Source organism: Delphinapterus leucas, chromosome 20 (assembly GCF_059928025.1).
Source record: "Delphinapterus leucas isolate spDelLeu-1000000601 "Yukka" chromosome 20, BTC_Dleu_Yukka2, whole genome shotgun sequence".
NCBI classification, from domain to species: Eukaryota; Metazoa; Chordata; class Mammalia; order Artiodactyla; family Monodontidae; genus Delphinapterus; species Delphinapterus leucas.
In genome coordinates, this window is record NC_143148.1 from 17,111,660 (window position 1) to 17,125,438 (window position 13,779).

The 13,779-nt window shown below is 43.4% G+C and overlaps 1 protein-coding gene across 5 annotated transcripts in view; it reads right to left on the bottom strand.

The window, feature by feature from the left end:
* Positions 1-13,779, bottom strand: part of GARRE1 (granule associated Rac and RHOG effector 1) — a 78,425-nt gene that overhangs the window by 21,108 nt on the left and 43,538 nt on the right. For 4 of the 5 annotated variants that reach the window (XM_022585797.2, XM_089902934.1, XM_089902935.1 and 1 more), the window contains 4 exons: positions 4,360-4,569; positions 943-1,083; positions 631-726; positions 345-506 (listed from right to left, as the gene is read on the bottom strand). In XM_022585797.2, coding sequence (XP_022441505.1) covers positions 345-506; positions 631-726; positions 943-1,083; positions 4,360-4,569 — 609 coding nt within the window. The remainder of the gene's footprint in view (positions 1-344; positions 507-630; positions 727-942; positions 1,084-4,359; positions 4,570-13,779) is intronic. The other variant, XM_089902936.1, reaches the window with a different exon arrangement.

A 13,779-nucleotide genomic window follows, 5' to 3' on the forward strand; every position in this document is an offset into this window, starting at 1 on the left:
ATTCAGGTCATTCTCTGCTTAAAGTCCTCTTCTCAAGAGTCACATCTCTTAATCCTCCAGGTGAGGCCCCCTCGTTCTGTGTTCCTATCACAACCTAGTGGGCTGTCAAATCTCCTAGCCTGGCACCAATGGATGCTCAATAAAGACCTACCAAATGGAGAAAAAAAAAACAACAAAAGTCACCCTAGTCTGCTTTTAGACACCAGTTTACTGAGGAAGGTCAATGCCTCCCATCTTGACTTAAGTTTTGCTTTTTAGTCTTGATTCTTTACAAGCCCTCAGGTTCCCTTAAGAACTCTGTTTTCAAGTTCACACCCGGTTGCTGGAACCTCAAGGAAAGTTACCGTCTTAAGTTTCAGATTGTCGGCGGCCGACTCGTTGAAGGAGACACCCTTCAGGAAGTTCGATCCTATCTGCACGGGGACGGTGGGAAGCTCACACTGCATGGGCTGCGGCGGGGTCTGCCTCCGCCCTGTCTGCTGTGCTTCTGCCTCGCTGCAGCAGCCCTGGAAAAGGGTTGGATAGGAGAAGAGAGGTGACCCACAGCTCACCTCTCAAGACATTTGCCTCATGTGGATGGCATGAATGCCACACCACAGCTCCCAGGAGCTACCAGAAAGAAAAGTGTACCTGCAAACTCGCTTCAATTGCCTTTGGATTCAGGTGGAAACCGGCTTTCATTGCATATTCACAGTGACCTAAGCTTTCCAGAGCTATTTTATATGCCTGCAAAGAAATTGTTTTCAAGAATGAAGATTACATAGCAGATTATAAACTGACTAGGTTCAATGAAAACAGAAATTTTAAATTTCTATAGTTATTAAAAGACATGAGGCGAACTACCATCTTATTACTCTTTCCAACTGGTTCAGCATCATGACTTTAACTCCCTCCCTTGTTTTCATCCCTTAGATATTAACGTGTCAGTTCTGAAAAACGTACTTGCAGAGCACTGTCAATCTTTATGTTCAGTTCTTTTAGCTGGTGCTCAGGAATTGCTGCACTTTGAGAACAGAAGAGCTGTTGAACTTCAATTCCTGCCAGGCGGCCATCACAGCCTCTTTCTCTTAGTCTAGATGTTGCCTGCAACAGAAATGGTGACTGGTGGGTAAAAGAGGATTTTACAGATACTAGCAAAATTAAAAAACCAGAAAACAACTACAGTAAAGCTAGAAACTATCTAAGAATTAGATATAAACCAGACATTCTGGATCGTCTGTATTACGAAGTGAGCAAGCAGCCAGAAGTTCTGAAAGACTGAATCAAGCGTTGAAGAGAAAGCAAACCTGACAATAGAACTGCCTTATTTAAGAAACCCCTGGGAATTCCCTGGCGGTCCAGTGGTTAGGACTCCGCACTCTCACTGCTGAGGGCCTGGATTCAATCCCTGGTCAGGGAACTAAGATCCTACAAACCATGCGGTATGACCAAAAAAAAGAAACCCTGGAAAAAAGACTTACCTACCTGTTATTTATTTTATATCTACATTACATATAAATTACATACACATTAAAAACATTCACATTTTAAATTTCCCTGCTTTAAAAAGACAGATACCCTAGTATATTGGCCCTTGGAGTTTCCAGAATTAAACAATATATATACGGTTGGGTGGTCCTATACACCAAAGTAAAAAACCTCACCAATAGGAAAAGAATAGGAAAAAAAACATACACTGCAACATTAAAGGAAAAACAGAACTTTTGAAATCTGCACAGAAAAATGAAACACTTATTGTTTAGTCACTAAATATGTTTATGAAGAGTACATAAGAAAAACAAGAAGAAATTAATCTGTGTCTTGTGATGAAATGTTATCTATACATATGGGTCAGGACTAGAGAATACAGAAAAATATATATTTGATTTACTAGATGGAAGGAAGGATTCAGGATGAACTGTCTTTCAATTTTTCAATGTCTGTTTTTATTGCAATAACATTTGTGCAACAAATAACATTTTTTAACAGTTAATTTTTGTTCTTCTAGGCCAAGGTAGGAGTTGTAGTATTTACCAAAATTGCAGGACTAAAGGAAGTTAACTAGCAGCTATAATGCCATACATTTCCAAAGCTCCACAAATTCTGTATGAATACCAACCATTCCCTGAACCCTAACAGTCACACAGTTTAAAACCATTTGACTCTCTTTCTAGAACTCTTCCACTTAGTCAAATATGTAGCCCACAAGGTCTTATGTTAGGTGTCTCTGGATAGACAGTGGAGCACAAAACCTGGTCCCTACCATCTTGGAGCTGACAGCTTCATGGGTCGAAAAGGCAAACAAATAAAACATTTAAAAAATATAAAATGGAGAAAAACATCCCAAGGGAAATAGAAAACTGTAACAGGGAGCGCCCAAGAAACTGAGAAATCACCATTTAGGCTGAGTTTAAGGCAGAGGAGGCAGTAAACAGAAGTGTGGGGTGGGGGTAGGACAGGCAGAGATGTCAGCAAAGGAACTAGAACCCAGTGAGCAGGGGAGAGTGGCCACAGATGAGGCTGGTGAGGAGGCAGGGGCCAGACTATGTGGGACCAGGCAGGTCATGGGGATGGGTACACACTTTACCCTAAGGAAATGGAGAGACATGAAGGACGGCAAGACAGAAAGGGGAGAAGCAAGTCCAGCCACTGAAGCTGTCAGGGGAGAGTAATGATTCCCTGAACTACGTTAGTGATAGTGGACACAGAAAGAAAGGGACAGATTTGCAGTCATATTTTGGAGGTAGGATATGCAGGGCTTTCTTATGGATTGGATGTAGATGTGACAGAAAAGCTGGAGGATAAATCTCAGGTTTCTCGCACAAAGGACCCAGTGTGGGATGGCACTACATGCTAGCACAGGGAAGATTTGAGGAGGAACAGTGTGTGCAGAAAGGCTAAGGGCTGAGCCATCTGAAGACCTGAGGTGGGCAGCAGCTGAATATAGGGGCCTGAGCCCACGGGGGAAGTGAACCGGGCACACACATTTGTGTGCTTGTGGCCCCAGCCCACAAGCAGTTTTTAAAGTTCCAAGACTAGACGGAGACCCTCTAGGGGAGAGGGCACGTAGAACTGAGCCTTGAGAAACTCATATTCATAAGTTATGTTGAAGAGAAGCTAGCAAAGTGGATGGAGAGGCTAGCCCAAGAGCTAAGAGGGTACCTAAGAAGACCTGGTTCTCCACAAGGAGAGAGGATTTCCAGGGCTCATGTCGCTGTGAGCTGCTGAATGGAGTCATCAGGATCCTTGGATTTCTGCCAATTATTTTTGGCAACATGGAAGGCACCAATGACCTTGACAAGACAAGGTATGTTCTTGTGTAGGTGTGGAAGCCAGATTTTAGTGAACTGAATGATACCATTTATATAAAGTTTCATATTGTGCAGAACAATATATTTATGGATACATACATATAGAATAAAAATATAAAAATATGCATAGGAATCACAAACTCCAAAATCAAAAGAGGTTATCTCTAGAGAGAAAGGAATATGAATAAGATAGTGGAGAAGTACAAAGGGAATTCAAGTGCATTTGTAATATTTTCCTGTTAAAAATAAAAGGTATGAGGGCTTCCCTGGTGGCGCAGTGGTTAAGAATCTGCCTGCCAATGCAGGGTACACAGGTTCGAGCCCTGGTCTGGGAGGATCCCACATGCCGCGGAGCAACTAAGCCCATGTGCCAGAACTACTGCGCCTGCGCTCTAGAGCCCGCGAGCCACAACTACCGAAGCCCACAAGCCACAACTACTGAAGCCCGCGCGCCTAGAGCCCGTGCTCCGCAACAAGAGAAGCCCCCGCACCGCAAGGAAGAGTAGACCCAGCTCGCCGCAACTAGAGAAAGCCCACGCACCGCAACTAGAGAAAGCCCACGCGCAACAATGAAGACCCAACGCAGCCAAAAATAAATAAAATAAATAAATTTATTAAAAAATAAAAAAAATAAAATGCCAACAAGAAATGTGTCATCGCCTGCTACATCCCCACCTAGCTACCTGGCTGACCACTTACCCTCCATATACCCTCCAGCTTCTTCTCCCTGGTCCCTCTTCCTAGAAGCTTTGTTGCACTTCTTGTCGGAGGCCAGGCCCTTCCCCTGGGCTCCTGCACACCTCCATCACAGCCCCTCAAACCTGTTTTTGAAAGACTTTTCTCCTAGAAGGCTGTGAGTGGAGGCTACTACCTCAGTGCCTGCACATGCCTGGCATGAAGTGGGTATTTACAAAGATATTCACTGTTAAATGAATGAACAAGCTAATGATAGCAGGTGAAAACTCACACTTCTACATAAAATGGCTCTTTTAAGAACCAACAGGTAAAGGCCCTCTGGAGCCTCTGCTATCTGAACAAAGGGCACCAATCTCCCCAAAGTCAGGGTTACCTCAGCAGCCCCCCGCCAGGACCGCACAGCATCCTCCAGTTCTGGTGTGTGGCCCATGCCAGATAAGCTGCCGCCACTGCTGCTGTTCTTTTTTTCTGGCACAACAACCTCGGCAAAGCAAGAGTGAGCCACTGGCTGGACCTTCTGTAACGCCTGGGTCAAAAACTGGAAATGGACCTGTACCACTGTCAAGAAGCATCGCCCCAACACCTGTGAAAAGAAGAGAGCCAAGGATTTTAAGGCTGTGGGTTGCTACTGCATGACCGCAATCAATTCTCAACTATCAATTTGAGTAGAGGTAACAATTAACTGGAAATCTGAAATCATATGAAGTTAAAAAGTCACCATGCTTTAGAAGGATGAGCCTTTGTTCTCACGTTTGGACCTGGGTGGCCTGAAACCTAGAAATCAAGATGTTTGAACCAAGGTTCGAATGGGCCTTCCCCTTCCCATCTAGCCTCCCTCCACTCCTGTTCTCTACTCCCTTCATCTGGACTCTGGCTCACACCAACCCTGGTTGTCTTTGAGCTCCTGCTGAACCAGAGCAACCCACAATTCCAATTCTGTCCACACAGTATTCAGAGGGCAGAGTAAAATCCAGGTGATTAAAAATCCAAAAGGTCAGTTTGACTGTAAGAAGACATTCCATTGGAAATGGAATCCAAAGATACAGGTTATTCTGGTAACAGTGTTATTAACATAGTTATTACATAGTTATTAACATAGCTGTATGTCATGTTTCCAGTCTTACAAAACAAAGCTCACAGATCTGTCTTCTAGGAGTCAACAAAACATACTGGTAAGTCCATTTGTCAGAACAGTAGAAACCCACTCACCTGATACGTATTAGTAGTTGGTTGGTTGATGCAGTAGTCCATTAAAGTAGAAATTCATTTAAAAAACTACCATATACATGCTATGTTAATATATACTATTAATATGTAATTATAATATATGTACTAAAAATATACTACATACCATAAACATTTTAAGATACAAATATGCCTTTATCTGCCAACCTCTGGCATTGGCTAAAGCTGTTCTCTGACATTACTTGTCGTTCCCCGTTTGCTTTCTTGTGTTAACTCCAGCTACAAGGTGTTCTCTATGATTTCCTACTTCTTTTTTCTTTAAAAGACAGCAAGAATTTGCTGCTTGCAAAGCAACTTGAGCAGACGCTTTCCAGATTATTGACATGTCCCCCTAATCTTTTACAGTTGTTTTAGCCATACCAAATTCAACAACAACAAAACCTTTTTGTAACTCCTTTATAATGTTCCATAACATTCAAAACTTTTTTTTTTTTTTTTGCGGTACGCGGGCCTCTCACTGTTGTGGCCTCTCCCGTTGCAGAGCACAGGCTCCGGACGCGCAGGCTCAGCGGCCATGGCTCACAGGCCCAGCTGCTCCGCGGCATGTGGGATCTTCCTGGACCGGGGCATGAACCCGTGTCCCCTGCATCGGCAGGTGGACTCTCAACCACTGCGCCACCAGGGAAGCCCCTCAAAACATTTTTAATGGAAGGTATTTCATATTTCATTGGCCTATACAGTGGATTACTTACTAACAAAAAATTACTTATTTTATTGAGTTTGTAATCCAACTGGAGCACAGCTGAGAGGGCCCACTAGCTGCCAGCTCTTAGGGTGCTGCCTTGGGGAGGTGGTGAAGGTTTCCACTGCCTTTTACAAGGAACTAAAATCCAACCCCACTGCCCACACTTTGGCCCAGTCCTGTCCCTTGGAGAAGCCAAAAATAAGACTCAACCTTGGACCTATCACCTCCCAGCACACATTTCAGATGCTGCCCTTTTCCACCCCCACTGGGCAGAGCTCTTCTTCCTGGAGAAAGAGAGTCAGGCAAGCTCCCAGTGGTGACACTTACTCCCTCTTGAATTATTTTCCCCTGTGGAAATCACCAGGACAAAACTAAAGCAAACACACAAAACTCACACCAAAGCACCCTCCTTCTATAGGGAACCATCAGAAATACAGGCTGAATTCCCACTCAAACAAACCTCCTGGGTCTCCACTCACACCTCCCTCAAAGCTCCTCCCCATCAAAGATGGGGCAGAGTGAGCCACACAGAATAAGCAGACCTAGCAACCTAGGGACTTGTGCCACAAACAGAAAAAAGAGTATTTAATTAGGACTGTACATAATATCAGCCAGCCTGAATGAAACACTCAGCATGTATTTCACCTATGCTAAAGATTTCACACTGATTATCTCATTTAATCCTAGGAACAACCATATGAGGTCATTTCCATTTCACAAACAATAAGACTAAGACTAATAAGAAAGGTTATGAAACTTTGTCAAGGGGACACAACTGGATGTGGCAGAGGGGTCACTTGACTCAAGTGTCTATGCCCTTAGCCATTGTGCTCCCCTGCCTTCAACAGGCTCTACACACCTGGAGACAGCTGTGGGCTGGCAGCACTGAGACCAGACACAGGACAGCAGCTCAACCTTAACTGGCTTAGGCCAGAATGATATGGTGTCCTGACGCTCCACACAGAGCAAACCCAGGAGGAGGAGCGAAGCTGGGTCCTCAGGCACACAAACTCTCCCTCCTCCTCCTTCCTTAGCCTCTTGGCAGGCTGTGGCTGAGGGAGGAGGAGGGAGAAGTGGAGATGCCATGTGCCATTTGCTCTAGGCTCATATTCTTTCAGCTTCTGACAGATACAACTGAGTCATTCATTCTTTCAACAGATGTGTAATTTGTGAATGCCTGATATGTACAAAGCACAAAAAAGCCAGAAGATACTACAAGAAAGCGAACAAGTCACTGTCCTTGTGAGGGTTACCTTCTAATGGTGGGGAACAGTTAAGTAGATATGCAAAGTCAGGGGCTACTGGAGAATGAACATTAAGGAGTGAGGTGGGAAGGAAAAGGCTCTCTGAGGAAAAGACCAAGGGAACAGATGGAGTAACCCCTCTCCCTTCGAAAGGAAAATTCTGAGAAAGGCCTCTGAAGGCCTGATGCAGTGTCCTGGGCCCAGAATAGGACATTCTCTGATAATGCTGGTCGATGCTAGGCTGGGGGTTGGGGAGGGTCCTCTTGTTGTTAGGGGTAGAATGCTGGAAGGAGGATGCTTCTGTTGCAGGAGTAAATGGGGGGAGAGATGGTGGACAGTTTTAAAAGGCAGACATTCAGAATATTGTCTCCACCACTTATTACATGCTTGACCTTGGATGAGTCATTCAATCTACATTTCTTCCATGTATAGAAGAAATGATGCGAACAAGAGCTCAGCATTTCCCTCCCCCACCCATGAGGTATGTAGCACACATTTGGGTTGTGACAAAATATTTGTGTTTTAAACAATTCATTAAAAGCCAATCAAACCAATGGTTACACCCTGGACCTTGGAAAAGTTTTTTTTATTTTTTGGCTGCGCCATGCAGGGCATACATGATCTTAGTTCCCCAACTAGGGATCGAACCCGTGCCCCCTGCAGTGGATGCATGGAGTCTTAACCACTGGACCAACAGGGAAGTCCCTGGAAAAGCTATATAAAAAATATCTATTCTACAAGTTTACCTAAACTAACAAGCGTATAAACACCACCTTTTCCAGATAGAGGACAAAGCTCAATCTCCAGCCTGCCTCTGCCCCCCTTTTCTCTACAATATCTCCTGTCTTAGCCCAGCTTCCCTCCTGTAACAGACTCCATCCTCTCCATCACAGGGATGAGCCAGTCCTTGGGGTCTTCCTGAGAAACCTGGAAAGAAATAGAGACTCTAAAGTTATGAATTTGGAAGCATGGGACCCAAGGGCTGAGGACAGCTACTTTCTCTTTCACAGGGAGAACGTTTCCTGGACTGCAGGATCCAGTGAAGCTGCAGAACAGATGTGGCAAACTAGTGGACAAATGAGTGGAGTGGTCAAAGAGAGAGACATTTTAAATGTCAGTGAGTTTAAACTGTCAGTGGAGCTATAGAGTTCCATGTCTATCAACCTGGAACTTCCAGCTATTATTTACTGAGTGCTTAACCCATACCAAGCACTTGACATGCAGTGAAGTGACTCAGGGGGGTGATAGCAATTGATCCATTTTATAGATGACAACACCGAGGCTTAGAGAAAGAAAGAAACTTGCTCTAGTGTCAAGCAGGTAATAAGTGGTGCAGTACAGATCTGATGCCAAGTCTGTCTGATTCCAAAAACTGTGCTCTAACCATCAGGCTATGCTATCTTCATATGACAAGATCCAGGATGTAGTCACGACAGTGACTAAGGATACCAAGAAGGGGAGAGGAACCCTGTGCAGGAACCCTGATGTCTCCCATACAGTGTCAGGCCCTAGTGTCAGCTCAGTTCCCTGGGCTGGAAACGGAGACTGAGAGGCATGGTTCAGTCTTCTCTGTGGGAAAGGTACTGCGACAAGAGTAAAAAGTGGGGTAGCCTGTGGCACTTCAGTGTGGTATGAGTCTCAAAGCTCATGATCTGCACAGCAGACTGCTAAGACTGGCTGCAAACAGCAATGATAAACTGGGAGAGGACACACAGGGCTTGGGAAAAGAAGCAGCTTCTCTTACCTCTAGAGGAATCCCAAACCCCAAAACATCTGTTCAGGCCTTCAGCACATCAGTTCCATTCAATAATTATGAAGAAAGCAATCAGATTTAATCTTACCCTTGACGTTTGCATTAGTAAAAAAAAATATCCATTCATCCCAAGGCATCCCAAGTTGATGGAATCTGGGGCAATAAGAGGCTGTTATCAGACTTGCATTAAGAGAAACATTTTGGTGTGACTTAAATTCCTCATAAAGGCCCAATTTCTGAATATAGACAATAAGTGACCTTGCCACTTCTGCCTCCAAATATCCATGGAGCATTCTGGATTACTATAAACAGCCATTGAGGATCTACTGAAATGAACCCTTGTTTTCTGGGAATCCCTGATGGCAGAGGAAAAGGGTACACGTTCACTTTCTCATTCCCCTATAAACGTACCACATGTGCTGCTAAGGGGGTTATGTTCATGAATATAACCAGGAAACCTTTTCTTTTTGGTGATTTTTATATTTTATTAATTAAAACCAACTTTAGTTTAAGGTCATCCTATTTTGAAGTCTAAAAGACCACTCTTTCTACACCAGCATAGTCAACTCTACCTTCCTAGAATATTTTCACAATTTTAGTTACTCCTCTTCTAGGGCCAGGGCCTGACTCAGCCCCTACTATATCTGCACGTGCTGAAATCACGAAGTGCCCAACTCCACCCCACCTGCCACACACCTTGTGATTTTCACATCAACATACACAATGTATAAGTTCATTTTTTGCTCAATCTCACTGAACAATTCGTCTTTCTCACATCCCTGCAGAGTGAAGAACAAGTAAAAGTGTCACATATACCACATACTGTCAAACATTTCCAGGGGTTCTAGCATTTACTTCTGATCAGTTTAAAAGTCGAGAATGAATGAAATGAAGTTGATCCGGATTGGCTGCTTTTATTAGAAATTCCAAACTCATTCAGTCATTTCTCTCTCTTCAAAACTTACTTGTACCTTAAACATTACCGTTGGTTCCACGTGTTCCCAATCTTTTATTCTTATGATAATTCCAGAGTTATTACATAATGACCTAACTAACAGACCAGAATGTGATACAAAGACCTAAATGTGCCTCCAGAGAAATACAGAATGCAGTAGACCATGCCTGGACTATGGAAAGTACCTTATGGAGATTAAATTATGGCATAAAAATGTAAAACACAAGCTTACTGAAACTAACATGTATAGTCTGACCTAAAAACTGATGAACAGTGAGCGCTTAAATATTAAAAAAAAAAAAAAGCAATAACAAAACAATAATCTCTTTGCAGTCAGTATTAACCTAGAGCACAAAGAAGCTGCCATGCTATGTACAGAAGAAAGAACTAGTGAGGAGAGAAAGCTAACACATCCCCAAGGGTAGATGAGCCATCACCAAATGTTAATCATTCAGACAAGATTACATTCTGCCCCTGGACATGCTGCTTTACTGCTGGTAAAAATATCAACAGACACAGTTTCTGAACTCCTACTTCATGGGCCAAACACTGTGGTGCACAAAACCTTTTACACCAGTAATACATATTCATTGCAAATAAATTACGGGGAAAAGATCAGCTAAATAAACAAATAAACAGTATCAAATATTACTAAATAGATATAACCACTGATTACATGTTTCTGATACAGCCTACATTTGCACCTGTAGATTTTTTTTGTAAAACTAGATCATGTTGTATGTTATTTTATAGCCTGCTTTCCAAAATAAAATATATCAAAAATTTATTACATGCAACACACACAGGAAGTTATTTATTTATTTATTTATCACTGCACTGCTCAGCTTGCAAGATCTTAGCTCCCCGTACAGGGATCTAAGCCTGTACCCCTTCAGTGGAAGCACAGAGTCCTAACGACTGGACTGCCAGGGAATTCCCAGGAAGTTGTATATTTCAGCTACATTGCTATCAACCATAGTAACTAACAGGATAATTATAAACTATCATCCAGGACATGAAAAAGTGAAAGGCCAGTGAGGGGAACTAAGTCTATGGTAGACAAACGAGGAATGGTTGTTATTGTTCAATAGGTACAGAGTTTCAGTTTGGGAAGATAAAAAAGTTCTGCAGATGGCTAGTGGCTGATGGTTGCAAAAAATATGAATGTACTTAATGCCACTGAACTGTACACTTAAAAATAGTTAAGGTGGCAAAATTTATGTTATGTATAATTTACCACACACACAAAAAAGTACAAGTGCTTCTAGTCACCCCCTCTGCTACCATTCTATTCCAAGCTACAATCATCTCTTGCTTGGATTACTATAACAGCCTCTTAACTGACCTTCCTGCTTCCTTTCAATTAGGATTAGTTTTATCTACACATAACAACAACGACGACGACGACAACAACAACAACAACAACAAATGCAGTGGTTTAAATAAGAGCAACGTTTACTTCTTTCTAAGGTAAAAATAAGTCTAGGGTTAGGCAGTCCAGAGCTGGGATGGAGGCTCCTGGGTATCACAAGGAGCCCAGTTCCCATCTTTCTGCTCTTCATCCTCACACAAGGCTTACATACTGGAACTACCTCATAGTTCTAAATGGTTAAATGACCTTCAGCCATTCTGCCTGCATTCTAGATAGTAAAAAATGGGGGTGGGGGTGGGGAAGAAGGTAGCACCCTTTTTCCCTCTAAGGAAACTTCCCAGCAGTCTCATCCAAGACCTCTAGTTACATCTTCATGAACCAGAACTTAATTCAAGTGACCACTCCTAGCTGTAAGGGAAGCTGGGAAGTATAGTCCCTTTTCCATGCATAATATTCCTGAAAAAACAAAAACAAACAAACAAAAAACCCTCCAGAGTTTTTGTTGTTGTTGTTTTCTGGCTGCGCCATGGCAGCTTGTGCGATCTTAGTTCCCCGACGAGGGACTGAACCCAGGGCCCCGGCAGTGAAAGCACCGAGTCCTAACCACTGGACAGCCAGGGAATTCCCCAGAGTGTTGTTATTAAGGAAGAAGGTGACACTAGATGTTGGGAGGCAACTAGCAGTCTCCTCTCTCCCCTAGAGCCTACTTTCCACACAAGAAGTCTTATAAAACAAAACTCAGATTATTTCACTCCCCTGCTCAAAGTCTTCCAACGGCTTTCCATTACAATCAGAAGAAAATCCAAACTCCTCATCTGTCCTACAATACCTTACATGATCTGGCCCCTGACTAGTCTCTGAACTTATTATTTCCTATCCCACCTCTCTCTACTCTTGCCACACTGACCTTCTTGCTATTCCTCAAAAACTGTGAGCACAGCTCCAGTCTCAAGTTTTTGCACCAGCCAGTTCCCACTACCTCAGGGTTTCTCAACATCATGACTACTGACATTGGGGGCCAGAGAATTCTCTGCTGTGGAGGGCTGTCCTTTGCAGCGCAGGATGTTGTTAGCAGCATCCCTGCTCTCTACTCACTAGATTCCAGCAGCACTGGTTGGGAGATGCAGCCACGACAACCCCTCAGATCATACTGTTTTGAATAAAATGTCAAATCCTTACTGGTAAACAAAAAGACAAAAAATTAAAGTTAAAAAACAGTAGAGAAATCTCTTCCTCCTAGGGTGACTTTTGAGCTGCAAAAGAGCTGCAACAGAGCTCAAATGTGGCAGTCGACGGGAGCTTCTGAGTATCCAGGCATCTGTTTTGCTGCAGGACTAAAACATAACCTGAAGGGCTACAAGGAAGAGATATATCAAGACTCTACCTTCTCCAAATCAATTTGAATTAAAAATCAGAAATCTAAGAGCTTTGTGCTCCTGCAAACTTCTGCCTTTCATGATCTGGGGTCTGAGTCTGGTCACCTAATGTTCTATACTTCATGCAGAAACACCATCTGGCCATGGGTGTTTATGTGCAGGGTAGGGGAGATGGGACATTGGTCAGAGGCAGAAAGAGAAACTGAGATTCTAAAAGATGATAAAAATTGTCCCCTAAATACATAGTGAGTCACTGAATTTCTGATTCCCTAACATGCAAGTCCAGTGTCTTTTACTCCATCGTACCTCCTCCTTCAAACCACTGCGGGTCCTCTGGTGTAACACTCGAGTTCTTCTAAATGAGTAAGATTCCTCTCACTCTAGCCCTAGCATGAAAAAAAAAATGCCATTTTTCTGACAATCAAAGATACTTCCAGACATTGCCAAGTGCCCTCTGAGGGAGAGCCCACCCTGACCCCATTTGCAAATGAACCACTACCCTACCTGGAGCATCCTTCCCCCTGGAATTGTACAACTATCGCTCTGACAGGCATTGCTCAAATGTCCCATCCTCAGAGAGGCCTTTCTTCTACCTCTCTTTCTTCATCATTCTTTATTTCTCTTCATAGCACCTCTCACTACCTGACATTATGTTTGTATGTGCCATTTATTTTTTCTCTGTTTCCCTACCTAGGAGTTGAGTTGGATGTGGACAGGGTCTTTGTTTTGCTCTCTGTTGCATTCTCATTGCCTGGCACACAGTAGACAATCCTTCTACACATATTTGTTGAAAGAAGAAAAGAAAGCAGTTGCTACTCTCCACATAAAAGCACCAAACTAGGCCAAGAGCAGCACGGTGACTGCAGAGCTGAGGGCAGGACATCATGATGTCAGCATCTATGCGCAAATGACAACTCATTCTCCCCCCCCAAACACTTCCTGCTTTCTTTCCCTGGACAGCTCTTCTGCAGCCTGCCCACAGACACCAGCTGCAACCTTGAGCTTACTTTGAGGGTGATATCACCAACAGGCATGGGGGAGATCACGACTCTTCTGGAGAGAGAAAGTCCATAAACCACTCAAGGCTTTCCTGCAAGTGACACACTCATCCACTGAATGAAGAATCAGGTATAACATTTGTTACGCCTTGGAACTGTATGCTT